We start from the raw sequence: 24,602 nt of genomic DNA, 5'->3' as shown, positions 1-24,602 counted from the left end.
GTGGAACATGGTTACACTGACTCAAATGGCAATGTTTTTATTAAAATAACTTCAATTAAGAAGTATCATCTTATGCTTTGTTTTATTTTAAAGGAGTCTGAGATTTATCTGTGATGTGTACGGTACTGCAAAAAGAACTAAACGATTCTTGTTCGTTCTAGTTCAGCTTAGTTATTGTGTGATGTGTTATTTTATCATTTTAGAATTTTATAAAACTTTTTATTTTAGAATCTTATAAAACTTAGAAACACCCCCAAAATGAAATCACACATTGAAATATATATATATATATATATATATATATATATATATATATATATATATATATATATATATATATATAATTTTTATTAATTACTTTTTATTTTTTACACCCTGCTACATTCATATTCACCGGACTTCTGATTAAGCACGCAGGTTCTCAATCTCACACACAAGCACATACACATTTAATGGATTCAGAAAGTATTCGGACCCCCTTCACTTTTTTCAATTTTGATATGTTGCAGACTGATACTACTATTGCTCAATTTCATTTGTTCTCATTAATCTACAGTCAGAACCCCATAATGACAAAGTGAATACAGTATTCTAGAATAGAAAAAAAAATAAAATTTTGTACTATATGTATTTATTTATTTATTTATTTTTGTCTTGGAAAAGTCCTGGTTATGCCAAATGTCTTCCATTTGAGAATTATGGAAGCCGCTTTGCTCTTGGGAATCTTCGGTGCAGAAGAAATTTTATTGTAGCCTTCCCCAGTGTCTCAGTGGCCTCATTGCTTGGTTTTTGCTCTGATATGCTTTGGCAGTGGCATTTCTAGAACTCTTTTTTGACATTGTCATTATGGGGTACTGAGTGTAGATTAATGAGAAAAAAGTTGATCAATAGTAGTATCAACATAAAATGAAAAAAATTGAAGATGGTTCAAATACATTAATTGTACACACACAGACACACACATATGTATACACACACACACACACACACACACACACACACACACACACACACACACACACACACACACACCCAATAAATCTTTAAAACTTTCAATAAAACAAAACCTTACAACCAAGTTACAATACCAGGTCTTTTTATCTGTATTCACTGTTCAGGTACAGGTTTGAACTTGCCTAGTTTCTCTCATGATTCCAGTGATTAGTCCGTGTCTAGTTTGCCCTGTTTGCTGATTGCCTGACTTAAGCCTGCCTTAGACCTTGAACCCGCCTATCATTTTGGATTTGCCTGAACCTCTCTTCATGAACAGTAACTGCGAATTCATCCGTCTCAGGATTTCTCTCATGACAATGATTTTGAAAGGAAAAACAGTTTGACAGTTATTTTCACAATTAAACAATGAAGGAAAGATATTTCAACAAGCTGTCCTTTCCTAAACTGTAAATATGAAGCAGCACAGCCATGTGCAATTTAGCCCATCAGGAAAGTAGTGTTTTCATTGTGTTTCTACATATTGAAAACTAATGATTGCCAAACTAAGTAGGGATTTAGCAAGATTGCTTAGAACAGCGAAAGCACTACGTGAATATGCAATGAAAGAAACTTGCTGTATACTTGGTATTCACTCGGTATACACAGGTCGAGTGTATGTGTGGCTGGATAAAATAATATGAGGTATTTTCAATTAAAACTGCCAATGCACCAATGTGCAAGTGCAATTGAAATCATCACAGAGTGTTTGCCTGGTATGCAAGCCTACTATTTAAATTCACCATGAAAATTCTTTATGAATTGTTTTGAAGCCAAAAGCAAAACAAATCAGGACATCTAATGATGCAAACCCCTAAGAGAGTGATGCCTTAGCGACATTTATAAAATCCTTCATCCTTTTGTTGCATTAAAATTGGATGATTCACATTTCGTTCAACGATGCAGCTTTTGTTAAATTGGCTTTCTAAGACAAAAGCATACTGTGACAATCCAATGTTGTTTTTTCAACTGATGTTATGAATGGCTGTTATGAATGGTTGTTATCATCATCCTACACAGTTAACATCACCGTGTCATATATGTGTTAAATGCCAGAAGTACATAAGCTATTCTCCTTGACTGCATCTGATTACACATCCAAGGTGCCAGGCCAATACTTTTAGCAAGACTTTGAAGACAATGATATATGACATATAGCATGAGCTGTATCAGTCAAACAGAGATGCTTTCTTGGTAGCCATTAAAAAATGTATGGCTGTTCAAAGGCAGTTAACAGATGCTTGAAGCAAGCTTCTCTTTAGGCATTCTTCTCCCATCTGTTCTTCTCTGGCAGTGCCATTATCAGTAGGGCTATTGGCTCTGCGCTAAAGCACTCCATGGGAAACGGTTTGCCCTGAGCTATGGGGAACTAAAAACAAGACCCCAAGAAGGGCTTTTAATTTTGTTCCTATTAATGAGTTGATGTCTTTATGCTGCATGGAGGATTAGTGCATCTAAAAATCCAAATTTATCAGTGTCCACTCTAATACATTTTCTAATTTCACTTCCTTGGTTTCTACTGATACCATACACAGTTTGAGGGCACAATTCCTATGAAATGCCCCAAAATGACCTGTGATTACATAAGAACAAAATCTCAGAGACCTTTTCTAATCATCTCTAAACATTCAGACACAATTTGTTGTTCTTTGCCTGCAGTGAGATTGTTTACAGCAGTGTGAATATAGACTACTGTGACAGTTTTATGAAAACAACTCAATACTTATGATTGATATTCAAATTTCTGGCTTCTCAGCTCATGAGGTATTTTTTTGTTTGTTTGTTTGTTTATTCATTAAGATGGCAAAAGCATAATAGTTGCAGGAAAAATTGGATCAATAAAACCGCAAAGCAATGCACTCAGCATATGGCTCCTATTGACTGTGATGCACCTGCAGAAATTTAGCCTCTTGCCTTATACACTGTATAGGGGATATTGCACACATCAGTATTCAGACCTCAGACATAACTACAGACTAGAACGCTACTCAAAAACCTTGCAGTGAGAGCTTGTGCCACCATCGAAAGCAGACTGCAAACAGCTGGAGTCATGTACAATAACTAATAATGGATGATGCTTTGTATTATTTTATAATGTGACTACATGTCTAAGTTTAGTGTCGGGAAAATGTTTGGGATACATGCACAGACAACTCCAGCTATTTAAATAATATTTCACTGATTCAAACACTGACCTGCTGAATAAAACAGAAGATACACTGCTTCAAGGGATGTAGATCAGATTCAGCAGCAGTAAACACTTACACAATACACAGACATTGGGGAAAAAACCCACACAAACAAATATTTAACAAAACACAATAAAATGTCTGTTTCATAGTGTCAAGTCAGTTATAAATGTATGGAAGTGTAGTAGCTTGTAGGTTTGCTAAGGTGAACCCTGTGAGCAGAAACCAGACAAAAGGACTGACTCACTGCATCACAGAGACTGATACTGATTCATCCACCTTAGTGACTCGGTCACAAAAAAAACCAAACTGTATCATATCATTTCGTATGGTTTCTGATTTGAAAGTCTTTGAACAATACATAAAAATGGGATTTTTCTCATAAATACTGCTTATCTAATGTAATGTGAAACAGTTAAGCTTAATCAAGCCTACACTTCCACAGCTGAAAAAAAATGTACTTCCTCTTAATCTTGAATATAGAAGCTATAAAAGTTTAAAAAAAAACTCACTCAAGCCAATACGTTAGCACGCTACATTTACAGTGTCTAGCAGATGCCCTTATCCAGAGCGACTTACATATTTATCTCATTTTTATACAACTGAACCTTCCAATTGGTAGCCCAACACCTTCACACCTAGGCTACCACATCCCCAACACTACACGTCTAGCATGAGAAAAATAGCAATTGACTACTGGAACCTGGAAGATTTCCCCAGATCTTTAAAGTCTGGTGTTTAGAAGCACATTTGCTTCACAATAAGTCACACCCATGATGGCCACAATGCAAACCAAGTTCTGGAAAAGTTACAGTAATTTACTGGCAACATGGACAACCAGAACATGTACAGTAAACAGTCAAGTACAGTCTTACAAGTTCCAGTACATTTCCTCTATACAGGATATGACTGAGCTACAGGGTCTTGCACACACATCCTTCTGATCTGTAAATCAAAACTTTAACCACTGAGCCACCATAAATCTCAGTGTTGTTCAAGGCCCATTGATTCAATCACTTCTACACTGAATTAACTCCACCGAAAGATTGCATTGACTCAATACATGTTAGTTGAGCTGGTTGTGGTGGGATAGTGGTTAATGTTTTTAGTTACAGTACAGTTCAGGATGTCATGTGTTCAAATCCCAGAATTACAAATGAGCCTTTATCAGCCATATTATGTGTTTGTGTGTGTGTGTGTGTGTGTGTGTGTGTGTGTGTGTGTGTGTGTGTGTGTGTGTGTGTGTGTGTGTGTGTGTGTGTGTAAATTACTGTGTTATTTTATATAAAATATGTTATTTTATCCAATTTAAGATTCTTTATTGTAAATATGTTTTACATTTGTTTACTATACTGATACCCCAAGTTGCCAGTATCTATCCATTTTCTGTACTGTTTATCCTACACAGGGTCATGGGGAGCCTGTAGCCTATCCCAGAGGATTCAGGTACAAGGCAGGGGACACGATCGCACACATACTCATACACCTATTCACACACTATAGACAATTTAGAGATGCTAGTCAGACTACAGTGAGTTTTTAAAACTGTGAGAAGAAACCTGTACCTGAGGAACCTGAAGGAAACCCCCGAAACACGGTTAGAACAATTCAGAAACAAATCCGCAACTCCAAAGGTGAAAACATGCAAGCTACAGTGTACTGAGCTGTAGACTAAAACATTAGTGTGCCAAATTCAGAATAAATATGATTCAATATACCGGCACTAATACAGGACAGGCGTGCCGCTAAAATAATTCATTCACATGCAAACACAGTATACTCTCAGCTAAAATCTGGCAGAGTTTCCTAGCTCATTCAGTCTGGGCTACAGAAATCACCATGCCGACTGGGAAGTTCATATTCACTAGATGATTCCAAAACATATCCACGGCTACAGAGAGCAATGTGACAACTAGCTAACAGCAAAACAAGAAAACTTCCTTTTTTTAGACACAACACACAGACTCACTAAAAGCTTAGCCATGATTCATTTGACTAGATTCTAAAGCACAGCTTTTGTTTCATTATGAGCCTCTAAGAGTCGGAATGGATCATACAAACACTCATTAAGCTGAACTTTCATATTGTTGAATTAAAAAAAAGAAATAAAAAAAAAAGAAACCAAAGACGTATGGAGCCAATGCTTATTTTAGCTCTTATTTGCCAAGTTATTGCTGGCCATTACCCCTAATAGGCTAGTTGCAATATTTTATAATCAATGGACATGTCTGCACAACTCCCACTATCTCAACCAGTGCAAACACTAAGACTCTACTTTGCAGTAAAATTGCACACAATCGCACATATCTGCATTTTATATATAATAGTCTAACTATTCTGCTACAGGTCTGCATTCATATATTATATTTAGTGGTCAATTTTCTATATAAATTTTATTTTTTCTACTTGTATAGTAAAATTATATTTTTATTGCAATTATGTTCTTGGTCTATTTTGATGATGTGAACAGAACATTAAATAAAAAAACATTTCGATGCACGTACATTACTCTAATTGTGTGTGACAAATAAAATTGAAATTTGGATGTTATGTTTTACTAAAAGCTGTGTATTGTATTGTGGTTTAGTAAGGAGTCTACATTCTGGACTCTGCAATAAACAGAGATTGTTTATGCACGTACTGCTTACGGCCAATTTTGCTTTCACTGTTTTATAGACACAGATGTCCAAATTCACATTTAAATCTATTTTCTATGTAATGCATAAGGCTGATCTGTTACTGTAAAATATGCTCTCTCTCTCCCCCTCTCTCTCCCTCTCTCTCTGTCTCTCTCTCTCTCTCGCTCTTTCTCTCTCTCCCTCTCTCTCTCCCTCTCTCTCCCTCTCTCTACTTCCCAGAAAACTGTGAGTATGTGCCTGTGTGGTGGTCTCTAACTGATGAAATTAAAGAAAAATGTCACAAATTGAAAACTAATTAATAAGATAGAGCTCAGGGAACACTTGCAACAGGAAAGACTGATTGTTCCATTAGCACTCAAAAATGATCGTTTAACCTTGTGGCTGAATTTTGCCCCCCTGTAACTCACTTTGGCTGCTAATAAGTCAAAGCTGATGTGAGCTGGTATGGATCAATAAAGCATTACATAGCCCTATAAGATTCTGAGTTATTTCCAGGTAAAAGGCTGCAGGATGTGAATTACATACAGATTAAAAGAAACAACACACCTGGTCATCGTTGGTTTATTCTGGCTGTTACTTCAATTTGTCCAGGGAAACAATTTATAAGGCATGTTGTGTCTACAGGCATAAAATATAAACTAGAACTTTTTATTCATATCACCAGAGGGTTCAGAATGTTAATAACTCATGAAATAGCAGAGGCTATTGTTTACCACTGGCAGTACCCATATCTCTTTGATGTCATTTCTATTCATTTGCATCCATCCGGACATAAAATATGGAACAAATCCCCAACCTTGGGGTTAACAGTAAACAAAAACTATGACTGACGCAGGAGACAGGCTGTATGATATAACGCATGTTTTGTCACAAATCAGTTGTCCCAAACCTAAGAGATAAATCCTAAGGTTCCTACTGTATTCATTTTAATGGAGAAAAACACTCATATATATATATATATACAGTATATCTCTTGTTTTTATATATTTATTCTTTCTATTGCAATTATTTCTGCTTTATTGTGTCTATTTTGTGTCTTTTTTGTATTCCATAATTTTATTTAGTTAATTGGACAAAGGACAGTCGTAACAGGCATTTCACTCCATGTCGGATTGTGTATGATTGTGTAAGTCAAATTTGAATTTAAATTCGATTTTTTTGAATTGAATTGATTTAGTAGTAGTAAGTGTAAAAATACCCTTGAAGCCATTTGAAAATGTAAATTGAATGTGTTTATATCCAAACAATTATTAATGATATTACCATGTAAATAAATTCTTCTTCTTCTTCTTCTTCTTCTTATTATTATTATTATTATTATTATTATTATTATTATTATTATTATTATTATTATTATTATTAATATTTCTAGATTTATTTTATACTAGTAAATAAATCCTAGGAAAGAGGAAGACATTCATGTATAACATAAACCTTCTACATACAGTATGAACACCATGTACTGAACAAGCTACAAAAATGACACATATCACGGCAAAGTTCCAAACTATACTTCAGTGCCCTTAAACTGTCATCCTCATATTACCTTGGCTTCAGGTTACAGTTATTGTAAGATGGCATCTGTGAAGCTGTCTTCTACAACAAAGAGAAATGAACTCTCGGGACATTCTTCTAGCCTGCTGATCACAGAAAATGCTCAATTATTAGAGAACAAAGGCATGTTTAAGGAGTTTGTCAGGAGAAATGAACGGTTCCGTCAGAAAGTCGCTTATTCAGGTTCTATTGGAAGCAGTTTAACTTTTGCCACAGTGAGCCACGGAGAAGGGGAACTGAGACATTTGGGAGACACCTGAGATGGTTTTAAAAATGTGAAATTAAGAAAAATCTAGAGGCGCACTGAGGCCATTATAAGATGTTATTAGAATATTTACTTTTGTAAAAAACAAAATATTCTGAATGTCTTTGGTCTCGAGCTCAGTTTACTGTATGGTTAGAGATTCAGATGTTCTCATGCGTCTCTGTGTGGGTTTCCTCCAGTTTCCTCCCACCATCCAACAACTTGACACTAGGTGAATTGGCTACAGTTAAGTATCAGTAAATTAAAATAGATGCCACATTTTGTGTGTGTGTGTGTGTGTGTGTGTGTGTGTGTGTGTAATGGACTGTTGTTCATGGTGTATTATACAGGGCTAGGCATAAGTCTAAACAGGATAAGGCCTTACTACAGGGATGAATGAATGAATGTAAAATAGGGCTGTCAAGTGTCACGCATTGAGAGTGACGGTCACGCATTTGGGTCTTTTCTCACGCTCTCCCGCCACACATCGTATTTCTCACACAGAAAAACTTTTTGACTATTTATCATATATTTAATAAGCCGCAGCGCCCAAAATGTATCAGTCCGCACCGCTGTCTCTATGGGACCGGGCAGGAATCAAGCGCGTCTCAGTTCTTAGTCGAGCCTGACACTTATCAGCCAATCAAAAAAAGAGGCTACACAATAGCCAATCAGAAAATAGCACTATTTGGGTAAGATTTAACGCAACAACCAATGAAAAAAACATATTCATTAGAGAGGGTATTTTCGATGGTCAGTTTGAACAAAACCTCAACACGAAACAGCTTGTCACTGGACGGGACATTGTCCTCAATCATGACCTAAAAATGTCTGGGCTTGAGCCGAAATGTTTTAGATGGGAACAACATTACAAATGATAAAGGAGTCCAAAAAAGCAACAAACACTTACAATAAACAACACCAGTCATAATCTCTCTCTCTCTCTCTCTCTCTCTCACACACACACACACACACACACACACACACACACACACACACACACACACACTCAAATTAAGTGGAAATTGAACAAATATTTTGCATTTGGTTAAAATATGGTCAGTGATCCTGGTGAAAAACAGTTGTATTTATTTATTTGTTTGTTTGTTTGTTTGTTTGTTTCAGGGGGTTGATGGGGGGTTGGAAATGTCACTCTTACCTGTCTTCAAAACTTGAGCGCCCTGGTAAAATGTTCCCATAAAACAGATTATTTAGCATTTGAAATAATCAAGAACACTAAGTCAGAACCGTAACTTTCTGAAATTTATTTGAACTTTTATTTCCCTGTCTGGTCTCTTTCTTCTCTACATGCATCTCCTGCCCTCTGGGCTCTCCTCCATCTGTGAGTACGGAAACATTGACTCTTCCCTGAACTTCCGACAGAGAAAGTCAAACTCCTAATCCTCGAATCCGATGCTTCAGCATTGCAGACACAACGCAATCCTGCAGAGAACCTTTGATTTTCCTCACTTCTTGTTGTCCTCCACCGCTCAGTTTCACAGGCTTCAATATGCAAGTCCTCTGAGAAAGGTGCTAACTGCCAAATCTGCTCTATCCTCCATGTGACAGAATTGCTGTCCTCAGTGAACTTTAACCACAGCAGCACACACTAGCAGTGTACACGCTAGTTCGTGGCTGTTATACTCAAGTCTTTTCCATCTCTAGACCACTGCTGTTCATCTGTTTCCATGGTTTCTGATTCATTCTGACCAGATAAGTTCATTAGAGTTAAGAATCTATTTTCACGGTCGTGAAAAGCAGACCGTTATTACACTTAAACACATTGATACAACTGGAATGCATGGATGGGGTGTGGAAAATGTGTCAATTAATCACAATAATAAGGAAAAGAGAGAGTTATAACACGACTGCTTAAAGTGTAACAGAGGTCACTGCTATTGTATAATAGCCTAATCACAATTATTTTCATATCTTCAGACAAAAGTATGCATGTAGTCAGGCAGAATGTGAACCAGGCTCATCGATATAAAAAAAAACTGCTGAGTTTCATATTCAGAGAGCGTTTGCAACTCTGATCTAGCATTTAAACAGAGCCTGAAATAAAGTGAAATGTCTGTTCGATTTTACATTATTAACACAACACATGCTCATGTCTACACTCTCTTATTCAGTTATTCATTTATATTATATTTCAACATAGTCTTTTGTCATAGTTTTCACCCTGAAATCATTCACATGCCTTTTCCTCTTTGGACATTGCATGTGATATAAATCAAGCTGTTATTCTTTGCAAATCACCTGCAGCATGAGCATTATCTGCTATGTCCAAATTGTGCACCCAAATTAGCACGTTATTCTGGATGTTGGGAAAACAAGGTCTGCAAATTTGGATGTTAATTTGCACAATATTTTCACCCGCAAAGATGTAATACAGGTGCTATTAATCATGTGGATAAGCAATGCCCATACCCATAAATGCACTTTATGGATTTTCATATGAAATTAATTTTTAATATGACTTTATAACAGCCAGTCCAGGATTTACCTGGAAACTACTCAAATATAAATCTTAATGTACAGAAAATACGACTTGCCTGCTTTTTAAACCCTACTTTGAAAGTGCGGATTGATCCATCCACACATCCTTTTTTTTCAGATATGTGCAGCCCAGTCCTATAGTAAACAACTTGTTTACAGATACCAACCATCTACAAACCCTACTAATTAATATGGAATTATCTCAATGCACTATAGCTTAGGGAACCTAATGATAAGCACAATTTCAGAACATTTTGCAGAAAGAAAATTGGAATCATTTCCAAAATATAACTAATAATAAATACTCTGACAATTATATTAGGACAAAAAAAACCCAAGCAAAATAACCTTTCAAGAGTCGTATTGATGTGGAAGTGCTTCAGCCTAATGCTTTAGCTATATTAAATATTAGCATACTTATTACTACCAGTGCCATTTTCCTTTCTGCTCCCAAAGTCAAAAAGTAAAAAGCTTCTTTAAGTTTTAACTTAATATCCATAATTCAAAACAAGCTGGCTGGCAAAATAACAAAGTGTCAAATCTTGTGTTAAAATAGCGTTACACAGAATCAGTTAAAGCGTGTGCATACAAAATGCCACGCAACTGCCAGAGATAACGGCGCAATGTTTGAATCTTACAAACATATGATGTTTGAGATAACTGCTCTTTATTAAATGGATAAATAATTCCATTACAAAACCCAGCATACGGCAAACAGCTTTACTCTTCTAGATCTACCAGACTTTAGACTGATTTGTTTAAGAGATGTTAAGTTATTTTTGTATTTTTTTCAAATGCAAATTTAATGCACACATGCAAACAGGAACTTTTTAAGGTCCGTGCCACCGCACAGAAAATATGGATCCTGGCATTTTTTAGCTTCCTGGAAATAACCACAATAAAACAGGACTCTATTGTATGGAAAAACAGACGGTATTAATTAAATAAACAGTATAAATAGGCAGAAATAGAAAGCGCTGCTGTATGTCGCTGACTCATTCTCTTGAGTAAAAGCGAGAGCTGTTTTTTTGGGGGGTTGCATTACATGACTTTCTGGGTTATATAACTTCTACTGAATGCATTTTATCTCTTAAAATAAATTCTAAAATAGTATAAGTTAATACACTGTGAAATGTCATCAACATCAAAAGCTTTTTTTTAAGAGAGATTTATACTCTCTACACACTATGTCAGTTCTCCAGAACATTCTCAATTCTTTCTTTGTCAGATTCAAACCTCTCTCGTTCTTTCTTTCCTTCCTTTTCTGCCAATCTGTGTCTCACCTTTTTCCACATGTAATTTTTGCCGTGTGAAGCGTTACTAACATTCGAAAAAAATTGAGCTCAAAACATTCAAATGATTCAAATTAGCAATAATAGTAACAGAGCTATAGTCAGAAAAGCTGAATTTCTCTCTCTCTCTCTCTCTCTCTCTCTCTCTCTCTCTCTCACACACACACTCCCTCTCTCGCTGTGTCTGTCTCTCAGCTTAGTGGCTCTGAGGGCATTTTTTCCCTAGCACATCTTGCTCCTTGGCTCAGGGCTTTGCCACGCTCACAATCAGTATGCAGCTTCCGTGCGCAGTGCTGATCCGTCTTTACGAGGACATGGAGTTGCTGTGCTTTTATCCCCAGCCTCCACCCGCCCCCGGCTCCTTCACTGACACCTTCACTTGCAAATCCGCAAGCGATCTATCTCTCCTCCCAGACCTCTCTTGCACCCGTGGGAACCTTTACAAAGATCAAATCAATACCAGGATATAAACATGCATCAAGTGAAGTTTGTGTTTCTCACTCGTCATGTCTTGGTGTCGAAAGTTAGGCTCCCGAACATAACGTTGCAGCTGAGCGGAAACGTGAAAGACACATAAAACCACAGAAAGTCATGAGCGGAACAGTGAAAGTATGGAGGAAATTTGCTGTTAATTATGAAATCATACAGTTTGTCTGATCATGAGGAATTGGTAAGGATGTGTATGAGGATAATCATATATCAATGTAGGGGTCTTGTTAACAAGACTGAAAAAGTCCAAATTCTGATACGACAAACCTATATTGAAGTCTCACCTTGAGAGAGTAAAAAGCACAGAGTCTCTTCCTGTAATGTGTAATAAGGTTAGAGAGCCACAGTTCTCATTCTGTGGTCTGAAGATCCTCAGGGGTTTGTGAAGTATTGGTGATTTTTTTTTTTTGTGGTTTTGTAATTTTGTTACAGTGGTGGAAACCACAATCGAACCATTATCAGAGCTATTATGATCATAAATAATGCCAACCGAGTCTACTGACAACGTTAAATCCGGTTCAGAAAGTTTCGAAACAAAGTGGAGGGATCCCTCTGCCACTAGCAAATCTATACCTTCTTGTTACTAATTTGTTTGCCAGAGCTTCCCTTAAAATATAGTTCAAACATGAAGGAAGCTACTGAAGGGGATTTCAGACATTTGACCTTGCTGTGACCTTGACCATATTTGGATCAATTTCCAAATCAGTTCATCTGTTGGTTCCACTGACGATTTAAATGGAAAATTGATCTTGAGTTCCTGACCATGAACCATTTGCTTTTGAGATATCGCACTAACAAGAATCTCAAACAGATGGACAGCCAGAAAACTGTCCCTCCCCTAGTCACTAGAGGAAGCATAAAAAACAAGCAAAATATTACTTGGGGTCTGATTTAAAGGGGTTCCTGAGTGTAAAATGATTGAAACCCCAGTTCTAATGCATTTTGGCCCACCTTTCTCTTCATAATCCTATACATACTGGATTTATGCATGAATTATCCTCTTCAAATCAGACCTCAGGCTTTCAATAGGGTTCAAATCCCGAGAGTGCAAAATATTGATTTTATGTTCTCACAATCACTTGTGTGTGATTGTGATAAATGTTTGGCATCATTACATTGTTTAGCGATCCATCTACATCCAAGCCCTAACCTCTTAGCACAGATTGGCATGTACTTGGGAAAAGTTCAGGTTCGGAATTCTGTGAGCCATCGAATGTTGTGCTTGTTATATGCAAGCTTTCCAAACAGCCTTTTTTCATGGAGGATGATTTTGAAGCAACCCCCGGGAATAAACTATACTCTGCAACTCTAACACTGCCTTTTTTAGGGCCCTCATTGTGCTCAATGGTATTTCAAGCTGTTATGAATTTTTATATATCGACTACATGACTTGTGCAAGTCAGCAAATATCTCCTGTAAGATGGAATATGAGCTGTATAACCTCACTGATAGACATAATGAAAACAATGCAAGGACACAGACAACAATGTCGTTTCTGGAAACTAAAATCACACACACACACACACACACACACACACACACACACACAAACACACACACAAACACAAACACACAATATATATATATATATATATATATATATATATATATATATATATATATATATATATATATATATATATTAAAATAAAACATAGTAAATATTTCCAAAGAGGTTTTTTATTTCAGCTATATATTGTTTATGTTAAAATATTTTTTTCTGTATAAGCTCGTAAAAGAAAATTCTATTATATTAAAAAAAAATGAGAATTATTTCTTTTATTGGATAAGTACAGTATATGGTTTCTCCACTTGTGATGATGTGCATCTTAAAACGCCGGGACTCCAAAGATTGCAAATTTCCGTTTTATTTCACTATTATGTCGTCAGCAACACCCTTGTGAAGAAGCTTTTGCCTCAACCGTCTCTCTCTCTCTCTCTCTCTGATTAGATTGAATAGTCTCAGCAACTGATTTAAGAACAGAAATCAATTACAGCAATCCTGCACGTCTATATCACAGTAATACACGCTGGATATGAAACGGCCTTCGCCTTTTCCTGTTTAATCTGTGATTACGCCTTCAATTTGTTCCGGTGTTATCTTCCTCCACTTTGTTGCCATACCATCATCATTGAGATGTATCACCTCACACGGCTTATATTACGCTCGCTCCAAATCTCTTAATTGCTGTTTGACATAACAGATGAAGTCACAGCAAAATCCCCTGTGCTGAATTAACTTACCGTCTCACAGTGTTCATTTGTGTCCAACCGGGCTTAAATGATCACTGTAGGTGGTAATTCAACATAGTATTAATACAACCCTGGGGATTTTGCTCTGACCGCTAGGCTTGAACACACATTGGGGTTTTATCAGGACTGTTTGGTTTGTCTAGATCGTCTTAATGAGGACATGCTAGAAATAGCACTGAAAGAAAACTGCACTGGATGTGCGAGTAGGAACGCAATGCTGAGCTACAGCAGCTCCATAATTGCTCAGTTGGAGAGTTATAATAACTAATACAAAGTCCAATGTGAGTTCTCATTCAAGTTGACAAGATGGTGAAGCCGCTCATCCTTTATCGCTCTATGTAGCAACAGCTAGACGGGCGTCTGCATGTTCGCATTGGCAGATTCGAGTGCTGATGGCTCTGCCGATGGAGAGAGGCCGTTCAAAGAGACACGTTGCGCTGAGGATGGCACAAAGTAAATGAGATTCATTGTCTGGCCGCTGTCTATGCACTGAGAGCGCATTCAGCAAGGAGTGAGAGGAGTGAGAAAGGCTGTTTAAAGGTCAGGACTGCAGACAGCTGATGTGCCAAGCGTCCAGCTTCATTTTGAGCCAAATTTGATATTCTGGAGACAAGAAAGAAAAATAAAGAAAACTAAACACCTAAAAACAGATCCACTGGACTCCAATTTGGGGTAGGTAATGCCTCTTGGCTGAGGTAGATGCTATCAGTAAAAAATAATATGTACTGGTGCACTCTCAGTGCATTGTGAAGCTTCTCTTCTCTGCTGGTTTAATGTTTCAGTTTTCAGGGTCATAGTCTGCACTACAATCTATCATCTGTGTTTGTTCAATCTCGTTAAGGTAAACTATTCCTCCTGAAGTATTTTATTTATTTATATGTGATGGATATAATCATTCAGATGTATCACTGTTAAAGGCCTTGTAACCTGCTACTTTACATACAACCGATCGATGCAGAAAGAAGATAATGGTGTCCCAAATATTGACTGAGTGCCACCCCTAAGGAGCAGAGCCGATCTTAAGGCTGCGCACTACCCCTGCAGGCATGTGCCTGGTATTTGTATGAATGAACGAGGTATCTCACTATTTCGAATTTATTTTAATATTTCAATTGTAATATTTCAGTATATAAAAAGGCAGAAAATAATATTTACAAATGCACTCAATAGCATAAGCTGTGAGCTGAAAGAAGTTTAAAAAACATGAAAATGATCTCGCTACTGTATGTTAATGGGATTTGTGTTTTCTTTTTTAACACGACCATAGTAATAGCTTTTTTTTGCCCACTGTAAATCAGGTCATGTATCCCTATCTGTGGATAATCGAGGACATGACTGCATATGAAAAATAAAGACAATCACATCTATACTCATTGAATTATTCTGTCTTTATAAAAACAAATGTCCCTAAAACTAAGCAAAGTTAAGTATGATCTGATGATGCCTCTGTATAAAATTCTTCGCTTAAGCAAATGCAACACTTTTATCATATTTATGCATATGCATAAAAAAATCTCATATCTAATGAAATTCAAGTAAAGGGTTTTTTTTTTTTAGAGTTTGACAGCCGGAGGTCGCAGAGCATGGGAACATACGCAAAATCTGTGTGAGTTTCACTCGTTTGGCGAATGGCCTGATGTGCTCTCGGGTGATGTGCTGCTTTACGATTGACTGAGCTCTTTCAGTCAATATTCAAGGCGCCTTTCTCCATTCTGAGGACACATCCATCAGCAACGAGATTCAAAAAGCAGGTAAACAAATTTATCTGGGCACATTAGCATGTGTCTATTAAAACAAAGCACTGCAAAGGCTTATAGGGGGGGGTGTCTAGCTGTGGTGAGGGTGGGGGAGTGGGGGAAGGTGCTGGATTTGGTTGAGGATTTGCTGTCGACGCCGTTTTCGAAAGAGGGATTTTAATGAGGATTTTCATTAGTCATTTTCATTAGCGACTATTCGTGCGTGGTTGTTTTACGTCAATGTCGTCTTTTGATTTCAGGGTGGTTGTGTGTTAAGGTCTTGTATTGGAGGATGTTCACACTGCAATCTATTCAGTTGAAAAGGTTTCACTAGGAGAAAATAATAACAGACTGCACTGAAGGTAGACATTGACGATATGCGCTCAGGGTGAGAATAATATTCTGAATGTGACCTTCAGTATACACAGACATGTAACGCATTATAGCATTAGATATGGAATAAATGACTGCCAGCCTTATTGGGCAGGAGAATGTAAATAACTATCATGATGATGTAGATGGTCCAGATGTCCCACATATGCACAAAGCAGATGGATGTAGGTGTGAAGACTATTCAAATCCATTCCACACTTAGACGTCTAGTGTTTTTAAAGGAAATAATGCACGGTCTTGGATTTCTCACAAATGAGGTGCGCAGGCGGTAACGGCGTCTCATCCTCACTTTATTTCTGACTGTCAAAGTATAGCAAATGGTTAATTGGATAGTTCTCCCTGAATAATAGAAAGTGTTATGAAGCTTTCGTTAAATGCGATTCAATGAGATACTAAGAAAAAAAAGGCAATTAGGAAGCACATCTTCTAGTATGGCACAGTGGTCTAGGACGAGGAGTTAAAAATGATGGGGTTCTGTTTACTAAACGAGTAGAGGATTCATATGCTTTTGCCCAGTGCTTTTTTTTCTGACAGTAATGTGCTAACAATCAGATACGACCGTGCAGCTTTCTGTAAACAGCCAATTAAATCCCTTGATATTCCAGCAGACAGGAGTAGCCATTTAGTGCTATTTAAATTTTTCTTTATCTTGTTTTTTCTCCAGCACTTCAATTCTATACAGATGGATGGAGAACTAGACAGAAATGTAGAGAGATAGATGGATGCATGCACGAACTAATGGATTTATAGATGGATAGGTTTTTGGCCTGGCCTTGCAAAATCCATCTCAAATTCGAATACACTCTCCTACATGTGATATTGATGTCCTACTGTGTCACCGAAGAAGGAAAACACTAGATGTGAAACGCTCTGTGGTGTTTACTGGTGACAACGTGTGCTCAAAAACGATACAAGCAACGACAATGACTGATGAGGTCTGCTAACAGAATACTGAATAGGATCCTGGTAACATGGCTAGGTTTAAAAATATTCAATAAAGACCCAGAAGAAAAACAGTGGACTATGGGTATGCATCAAATCACAGACTATGTCCTACATAATGTCCTAAATCAGCCACGGATGTTTTTCCATAAGTGGAAATGACAAATTGCTGCACAACACGTCGTGTCTATTAGCCACAGGTGAAGATTTAACAGTCTCATGAACAAGTAGCGGTTTTAATATCCAAACACTCTTCCCTAAACTTTTCGCTCTAATTACATTCTGAGTATCAGCACTATTAAAAAAAAATCCATGCCATGATAATTTTGAAGCTTCTTTTGCTATGTGCAGCAAGCTGCAAAAATGGAACAGACACTGGGAGACGCCGGACCCAGATCAGACATTTCTTTCATGTGTGCCAGGTAACACATTGTGACCTGGCATCTCACACACATTCAGAATATCAAACAAAATTAAATCACAAAAATAAGTTTAAGATGATTTTATTTATCAAATACAGAGCAGATGTCTGTCAGGTTTAGTTTTTTTCTTTACAGACATTCATATACTGACCACTTTCTCCCACTGTCCTGGTTGTCATTACAAAATATCATAATTTTTTTTAATTAAGTACAAAAATAAATCAAAACTGGAAAGAGAATGAGCAAACAAACTGAATCAAAGGAGTGTTGGGTGTAATGAAATAAAAATATAAGATTTGGGGGTTTAATTAATATTATATAATATTTAGGCATTTATAACACAGTAATTAGTCCCTATAAAGTAGTGTGTCACAGTTTGACGTGTTGCTGTTGCACAGTTCCAGGATCCCAGGTTCGATCCTGAGCTCAGCCTGTTTGGGATTTAATGTGCCCACGATGGGCTCCAGATCCTGAGCATGATAAAGTGGCTACTGATGATATCATTTATGCAAATGGATGTTCAACCCTCAATTCAGCAGGTAAACCACCCACCTAGCAAAGCTGCTATTCCTTTTAAATTTTGAGCCGAAAGAACTCGCTATTGTGGGGGTTTTGCTTTGAGATAGCAAATGTTGGTGGTACAGTAAACTTTATTTATGATGGAGGATAAATATTCATAATATAGGAATCCATCAAATATGATTTGTCCATTGAGAATTATATTAATGCTACAAAATGGCTGAAATAACAAATAGTTGTAGAGTACCATATGGCAACGAGGGAACAAATTCGGACAAGGCTATAGCTTGTTGTTTGTGTGCGTGAGAATACACAGGTGAGTTGCTCTCTGGGTAAATAGAAACTTTAGTCATGACAAGTTTATTTAATCAGAACATCAGGGTCAGGATGGTTTAGAATATTTTTACAATGAAGTCTGAATTTGATGTGTATTTTATTCTGGCCATATGGTGCTATATACCTTGTGATTAAAGACATACCCTGGGCTATGAATTTAGGCTTTTGAATTGGAAATTGTCAGTAAAGATTGATCTCAGTATAAGCATTATAAGACATCTAAAAATTAAAAAAAAAAAAAAAAGACAAAATAAAAAAGGGATATAAATAAATAAAAAAAATAAAAAATAAATAAATAAATATAATGAGCATATTCAAAGTTCAAACAACTCACTCTATCTCAATTAATGGTATAACTTTAATGTTAAACACCAAAAAACCCAAATATAATCGTTATCTCTTTTTCTGTCTTCTCTGTGTCTGCAGGCTTCAACGAGAAGCTAATTATCATGTCTGCATGCCCAGAGGTAGGTGATCTTATTAACTGACTGTGTCACAGAACCATTTATCAGTAGAGTTATTATGGCCTCCTCGAGCAAGCTATATATGTCTTTCATTAAGGAAGTCTTTCAAAGACACACTACTTTTTCTGAATTTGCTGTGAACAGCCTCATTAAACCTGATGGAGAGAGAGAGAGAGAGAGAGAGAGAGAGAGAGAGAGAGAGAGAGAGAGAGAGAGAGAGAGAGAGAGAGATGTCATTCGTGCCTGGGCCATGTAGTTATGTACAGCTGAGATAGCTGCAGCTTTAGCAGAAGATTAACTATGCTATTTTTGGATTAATCATTAATATAAACAGTACAGAATGTTATCGGGTCAGTTCCCAACAGACTGGCTGTCCTTTTGCTGCATCATCAGAATTTCAAGAAAGCACATGCTCATGTTTATGTGTTTATTTACTATGGGAATAAATGTAATAATTCAGATTATCAGTTGTAAGCCAGAGAGAAGAGAAACAAGCTGGGGGTAAGCCATCTTAGGTGACTGAAGGAGCTTGTGATCAAAAATAATGTGAGTAAAATGCGAGCAGTCATGAGAATGAAAACATACCAAAATGCTAGCTGTCAGCATAACAGCTCATGTCTGCTGCCCAGCGTGTCTCTTGTATGGTGCCGTTTTTTTGTTGTTTTTTTTTTGGCTCTGCTCTCTGACTGATCCATGTAGATGCAGATCTGTCAGCAAGCACAAAGCAGTGAGGCTCGGTGCCTGCGCACTGCCAGTCTCCTTCCTCCACTGGATTATTTATAGCATAGCTCCATGGCCAGCACTCACGGGTTTAAAGCCCATTCTTTCAGGATAAGCTAACTCTCTGGAGCAGCAGAGGGGGGCATCTTTAAGTGGCAAATAAAACGCTTCCCTCTGATACACCTAGCATGCCAAAAAAGATCCACCAATAAGCCAGAGCTAACAGTGGTGCTCTAGTGGCATCGCATCCATCCACATATATAGCTAGGCCCTTTGGCATCTCTGCAGTTATATTTGAGGGGGATTTTTTGTCCCTCAGGTCCAATTTGTGTGTCACATTACATCTCTAGTACAAATGTCTTATTCTATGAGTCACTAACTAAGGTGGGGAAAAGGCTCCTCTTGTGGGGATTAAACAGGCTAGAGCCATAGAAAAGCAGATGAAACCCTGACCTAAATGTCTCATCCCAAAAGGGATGTCAAGCGCTGAGCTTTTTATAGCAATTATACACAGTGAAGATTCGCAGACATGTAGAGTCAGTGGGACAAAAGAGAGCTTCCGGAAGAGTGGACATATAAGTGTAATGATTTATTAGGTCATCCTAGGAAATATTACATTCGTCAGAGAAAAGGCTAATCTGGTTGATTCTGTTAGCGTTAAAGGAGCTGTTTGGAGAGTTCATAATTTGAAGAGCCCTCTGCTGTTCACAAGGTGAGTTGCAGTCACAGAAACAACACCTCTGTACCCTTACTCACTGAACATGCTGTTATGCCAAATGTAGAGGAATACAGGAATACAAAAGCAGTAAAGAAAAAAAAATATTGAAATTTAGCACTTCACTGTTTCCAAATATGCAGTCTGAATCCAAGACCAAACAAAAGTTTCAAATGAAATGTTCTGCTAGAAATACACATAATGAATTATTGTGTTTCTCCTGTTAACAACCATCTGCTGATGTCTACAAGGTGTTTTGGCCATTACAGTGCCCTTAATTTAATTCCAAGCTGAAAGAAATTGCTACGCTGTAGTCAACTATCCAGGGAATAAGACTGTACACTGAGAATTCAGACAACACTACAAAATGGCTGACATGCAAAACAGTGCACTATATGGTAAATAGGAAATCATTTCCAACACGGCATGTGCAATGCCTCATGGGTTATCTTTTATAGAAAAGGCACATTTGCTGCTTATCTTTGCTCTATAATAGAGTTTGAGCTCATTTCAGGCCCAGAAAAAGGCTATGTATACAAATTACATATACAAATAACTTCTGCTATTATATAAGTTACAAAATATACCTTTGGTGTATAAACTCAGATATACACTATTCACAGGTTGTACACAAGTCATTTACAATATCTTATTTATCTTTCATCATAATGAAGTAGAATTTGAGCAATATTTCTGCAGCAAAATGACTCAATAATAAGTTTTGCTTCTACTCATATGTACCTCTTTTTTGTGATTAAAAAAAGCTAAACATAATATTGCATGTTGCCGACCTACCTAGAAATAAAATGCCTACATGGGCGAAATCCAATCCGTATCTATATCAGTTTTGTCTGTCTGATGAATGATATTTAATGGCAGACAGTCCATCTACATAGATTAGAAAGCCCCAGGCTTTTTTGTTTTAATTTGTGGGAGTTGGCTCAAGTTATTACAACCTTTTATGTATCTGTTGTGATGCTGGAATGTTCTCTAGCACAGAGTGCCCATTGCTGGAGATCTACCAACATGCTGAGATTAGATCCAACACACCTGGCTGTAATATTCAGATGCTACTAAATCCCTTGATTAACTGGATCAGGTGTGCTAGATTCAGCCTGGACTAAAGCTACAGGAAGTCCAGGACTCCAAAAAGCAATCCTGGGCAGCTGTTAGGATGCTGGAGTTCCCTTGGTAATTAACCAATGTTAATCAAAAGAAGAGAAATAAAACAGCACTAACTTCAAGGAATGAAGAATGATCCGGGGATATAATGATCACCTGCTGGCTCAGAGTTTCAGAAAACTAGAGAGAGGATAGAGCTATGTTCACCTCCCTGGTTTAAGTTTGGAGCACAGATTGCAGTCCACATTTCTACAATCCACTGGATCCATTTTTATATAACTGCATTTTTTTTAACATTCAAATCACGTCCAATCCAATTCTATAAGCAATCCACTGTATCCACGGATCCGGATGCGTTAAGCTACAGTCTCAGTTTCTTCTCCCGTTCTGGACAAGCCTTTACGCATCGAGGAGAAAATCTCTTATGCTTTATACTAGGACGACCCCAAGATGCAGACGGCTGCAAATACCGCAGTGTGATGGGAGCGCAAATACGCACTGCCACTGGAACCGTGCGCTACTGTACTGTACAGTGCGACAAAATACATATCCATATGTCATGTAGTATTCGGACAAACTATTTAGGGATGATAGTATACCGTTTCTGACCCAGTCCGACTTAAATCACTGCTCCTGAATCTGGCAGAACACGCCACTCCCTTTAAGACTACTGGTACAGATTTCTTTTCTTGCTTAATTCCAAACAAACACATATAGGGATGACATGACACTAATAACTACCACTTCATTAGGAGCCAGAGTATTTTTCATGCCCCCCCCCCCCATGCTGAAGATCAATACTTAGACTTAATTGACCCCTGTTTATTTGTGAAAGTAGAAGTTGTATAGAAATGCACAAGCTAAGCTCTTTCACTGTCCCTCTGTAGCTCTCCATCATTACTGCAACTTCGCACCCGACGGTGATGGTCAGTGTGAAAGGATGCGCAAAACTCACTAAAACTTCTAACGCGTGTTTATGTTCTAAATGTCCCCAGGATCGCACTTGAGTAAGAGTGTGTGTTTGCGCAAACACAGCCACAGCCAACTCCCTTCACCGCCGCAGGCAATAAACGGGGCATCCTCGAGCTCTCACCTTTAACGACAGTCCCGCAGACGCTGCAGAGCACGAAGAGCAGGTGCTGCTTCAACATCATAATTTTGTTTTTTTTTCTTGCTGTCTCCCTTCAGCCAAGTGCGCCGGTGTCCGTGGTGCGTCTTCTTCCCTGCAGATGACGGTCTTATCCGGCTGGGTGCGCACTTTTTTTAAGACTGGGAGCACGCGGACTCCACGGATTTGCCGTGATGCGCCCGGAGCGGAACGGAGCGGTGCGGAGCCTGCGCTGTAGCCGGCCTGCAGAGAGACGCTCCCGCCACAGTGATGAGTAAAGTGCCGCTCCAGCCACCACAGCCGTAAGCTCTACCGTGGAGCGCTAAGCCCCGCCCACTCACGGGTTGCCAGAATAATTACCAGAATTACTTTTTTTTTAGAACCAGATTTCGAGATTTAATTCCAGCCTCATCAACAACTGTACTGTATTACTTTGTTGTATCTTTGAAAATATTATATAATATATTTTATAGACTTATTTAGTCATACTTCTTTTTTAAATAAGCAATTTTAACATTAATGGTCTGTTTAAATGTAGTACCTGTCATCTCAATAGACATGAATCCATGCTATTTGGCAACCCAGACCGACGCCCGTTTGACAGATAGAGACACCTGACCAGAACCTCAGCCTCGTGCTGTCTCCTAAAAAGAACAGTTCAGTTCTTCCTTCTGAACTTCAATCCATGTAAAAGCAGCATATTCAGCAGCTTAAAATAAATACATTACGGATCTGATCCGTAAATAAATACAGTCTATAAAGATTTTCAGCAAAAAAATTATAATTTCCTCTATAGAAGAAGAATATAATAAGAATTATAATTTCCTTTATAATAAGAAATAAGAAATCTAATACTCCTCTATAATAATAATAATAATAATAATAATAAGAAGAAGAAGCAGAAGAAGAAGAAGAAGAAGCTGAAGAAGAAGAAGAAGAAGAAGAGGAATTTAGAGAAAGAAGAAGAGAAAGAAGAAGAAGAAGAAGAGGATGATGATGATGATGAATAATAATAATAATAATAAGAAGAAGAAGAAGAAGAAGAAGAAGAAGAAGAAGAAGAATTTAGAGAAAGAAGAAGAGAAAGAAGAAGAAGAAGAAGAGGATGATGATGATGAATAATAATAATAATAATAAGAAGAAGAAGAAGAAGAAGAAGAAGAGAAAGAAGAAGAAGAAGAAGAGGATGATGATGAAGAAGAAGAAGAAGAAGAAGAAGAAGAAGAAGAATGCTTACACAAGCAGGTTATCACAAGTGGTCATGATTAAACCACCAAATCCACAATATCACCATGCAATGATTGCTAAGATTCTGCAGATCACCAGTTTATATTTTTTTCATTTCTGTGTTCAATGACATATAAATGTTCAGTTTTGTTATCTCGGATTTATATTGGTAAATTTTTGAACAGGGAACTGAGCCCTATATGGTAATTTATTATACCCCCCCCCCCTTTTTTTTACCTGTTTTATTCATCTAACCGCAGACATCTGTTTTCTACTTATGATTCAAATGCCATAGCATTTTATGTATAAAGTTTAGTAAGTACTCCTTCAACCAGTTGTGGGCATAGGGAATGCTTATGCCAGCTTCAGAACATTCAGAATGCCTCTCACTCATACACAAAGAAATAACGATACAAGTATTCAGGCACATCCTGAAGGTCAAATCCATCAGCATGTTGATAGAATACTTTAAAGAAATGTCTTGGTAAAGGGCCTTGTACAGTTGTTTTTAACAAATAATGAAAAAGCATTTTCTGACAAGAGCACAGCAGAAGCTTTCATGACCCCATTAGTAATGTTAGTGTCATTATGTTTGCTGCTGTTTCAGCCTCATTGAAGCTGATCTTGAGTTCTTATGATATACTATTAGATAAGCAGCTGGAAAGTGAAAGAAATACCCAAAATATGTCATTAAGAAACTGAATTTTAAGAATATGGCAAAATTAAATGTTGTAAGTCCTAACATTTTC

General features: G+C 37.4%; 1 protein-coding gene across 7 annotated transcripts in view; it reads right to left on the bottom strand.

Annotated features, from left to right (window-relative positions):
* cadm2b (cell adhesion molecule 2b) overlaps positions 1 to 23,037 on the bottom strand; it is a 162,013-nt gene extending 138,976 nt beyond the window's left edge. Inside the window, exon 1 of one of the 7 annotated variants that reach the window (XM_047820832.1) lies at positions 22,612 to 23,037. In XM_047820832.1, coding sequence (XP_047676788.1) covers positions 22,612 to 22,672 — 61 coding nt within the window. In that variant the 5' untranslated portion in view covers positions 22,673 to 23,037. The remainder of the gene's footprint in view (positions 1 to 22,611) is intronic. The other 6 variants (XM_027147669.2, XM_027147675.2, XM_027147673.2 and 3 more) reach the window with 6 other exon arrangements.
* Between the last annotated feature and the right edge of the window lie 1,565 nt (positions 23,038 to 24,602).

Source organism: Tachysurus fulvidraco, chromosome 11 (assembly GCF_022655615.1).
Source record: "Tachysurus fulvidraco isolate hzauxx_2018 chromosome 11, HZAU_PFXX_2.0, whole genome shotgun sequence".
Taxonomy (NCBI): Eukaryota; Metazoa; Chordata; class Actinopteri; order Siluriformes; family Bagridae; genus Tachysurus; species Tachysurus fulvidraco.
The sequence above is the reverse complement of the archived record's forward strand: the minus strand, read 5'-3'. Positions and strand labels throughout refer to the sequence as shown.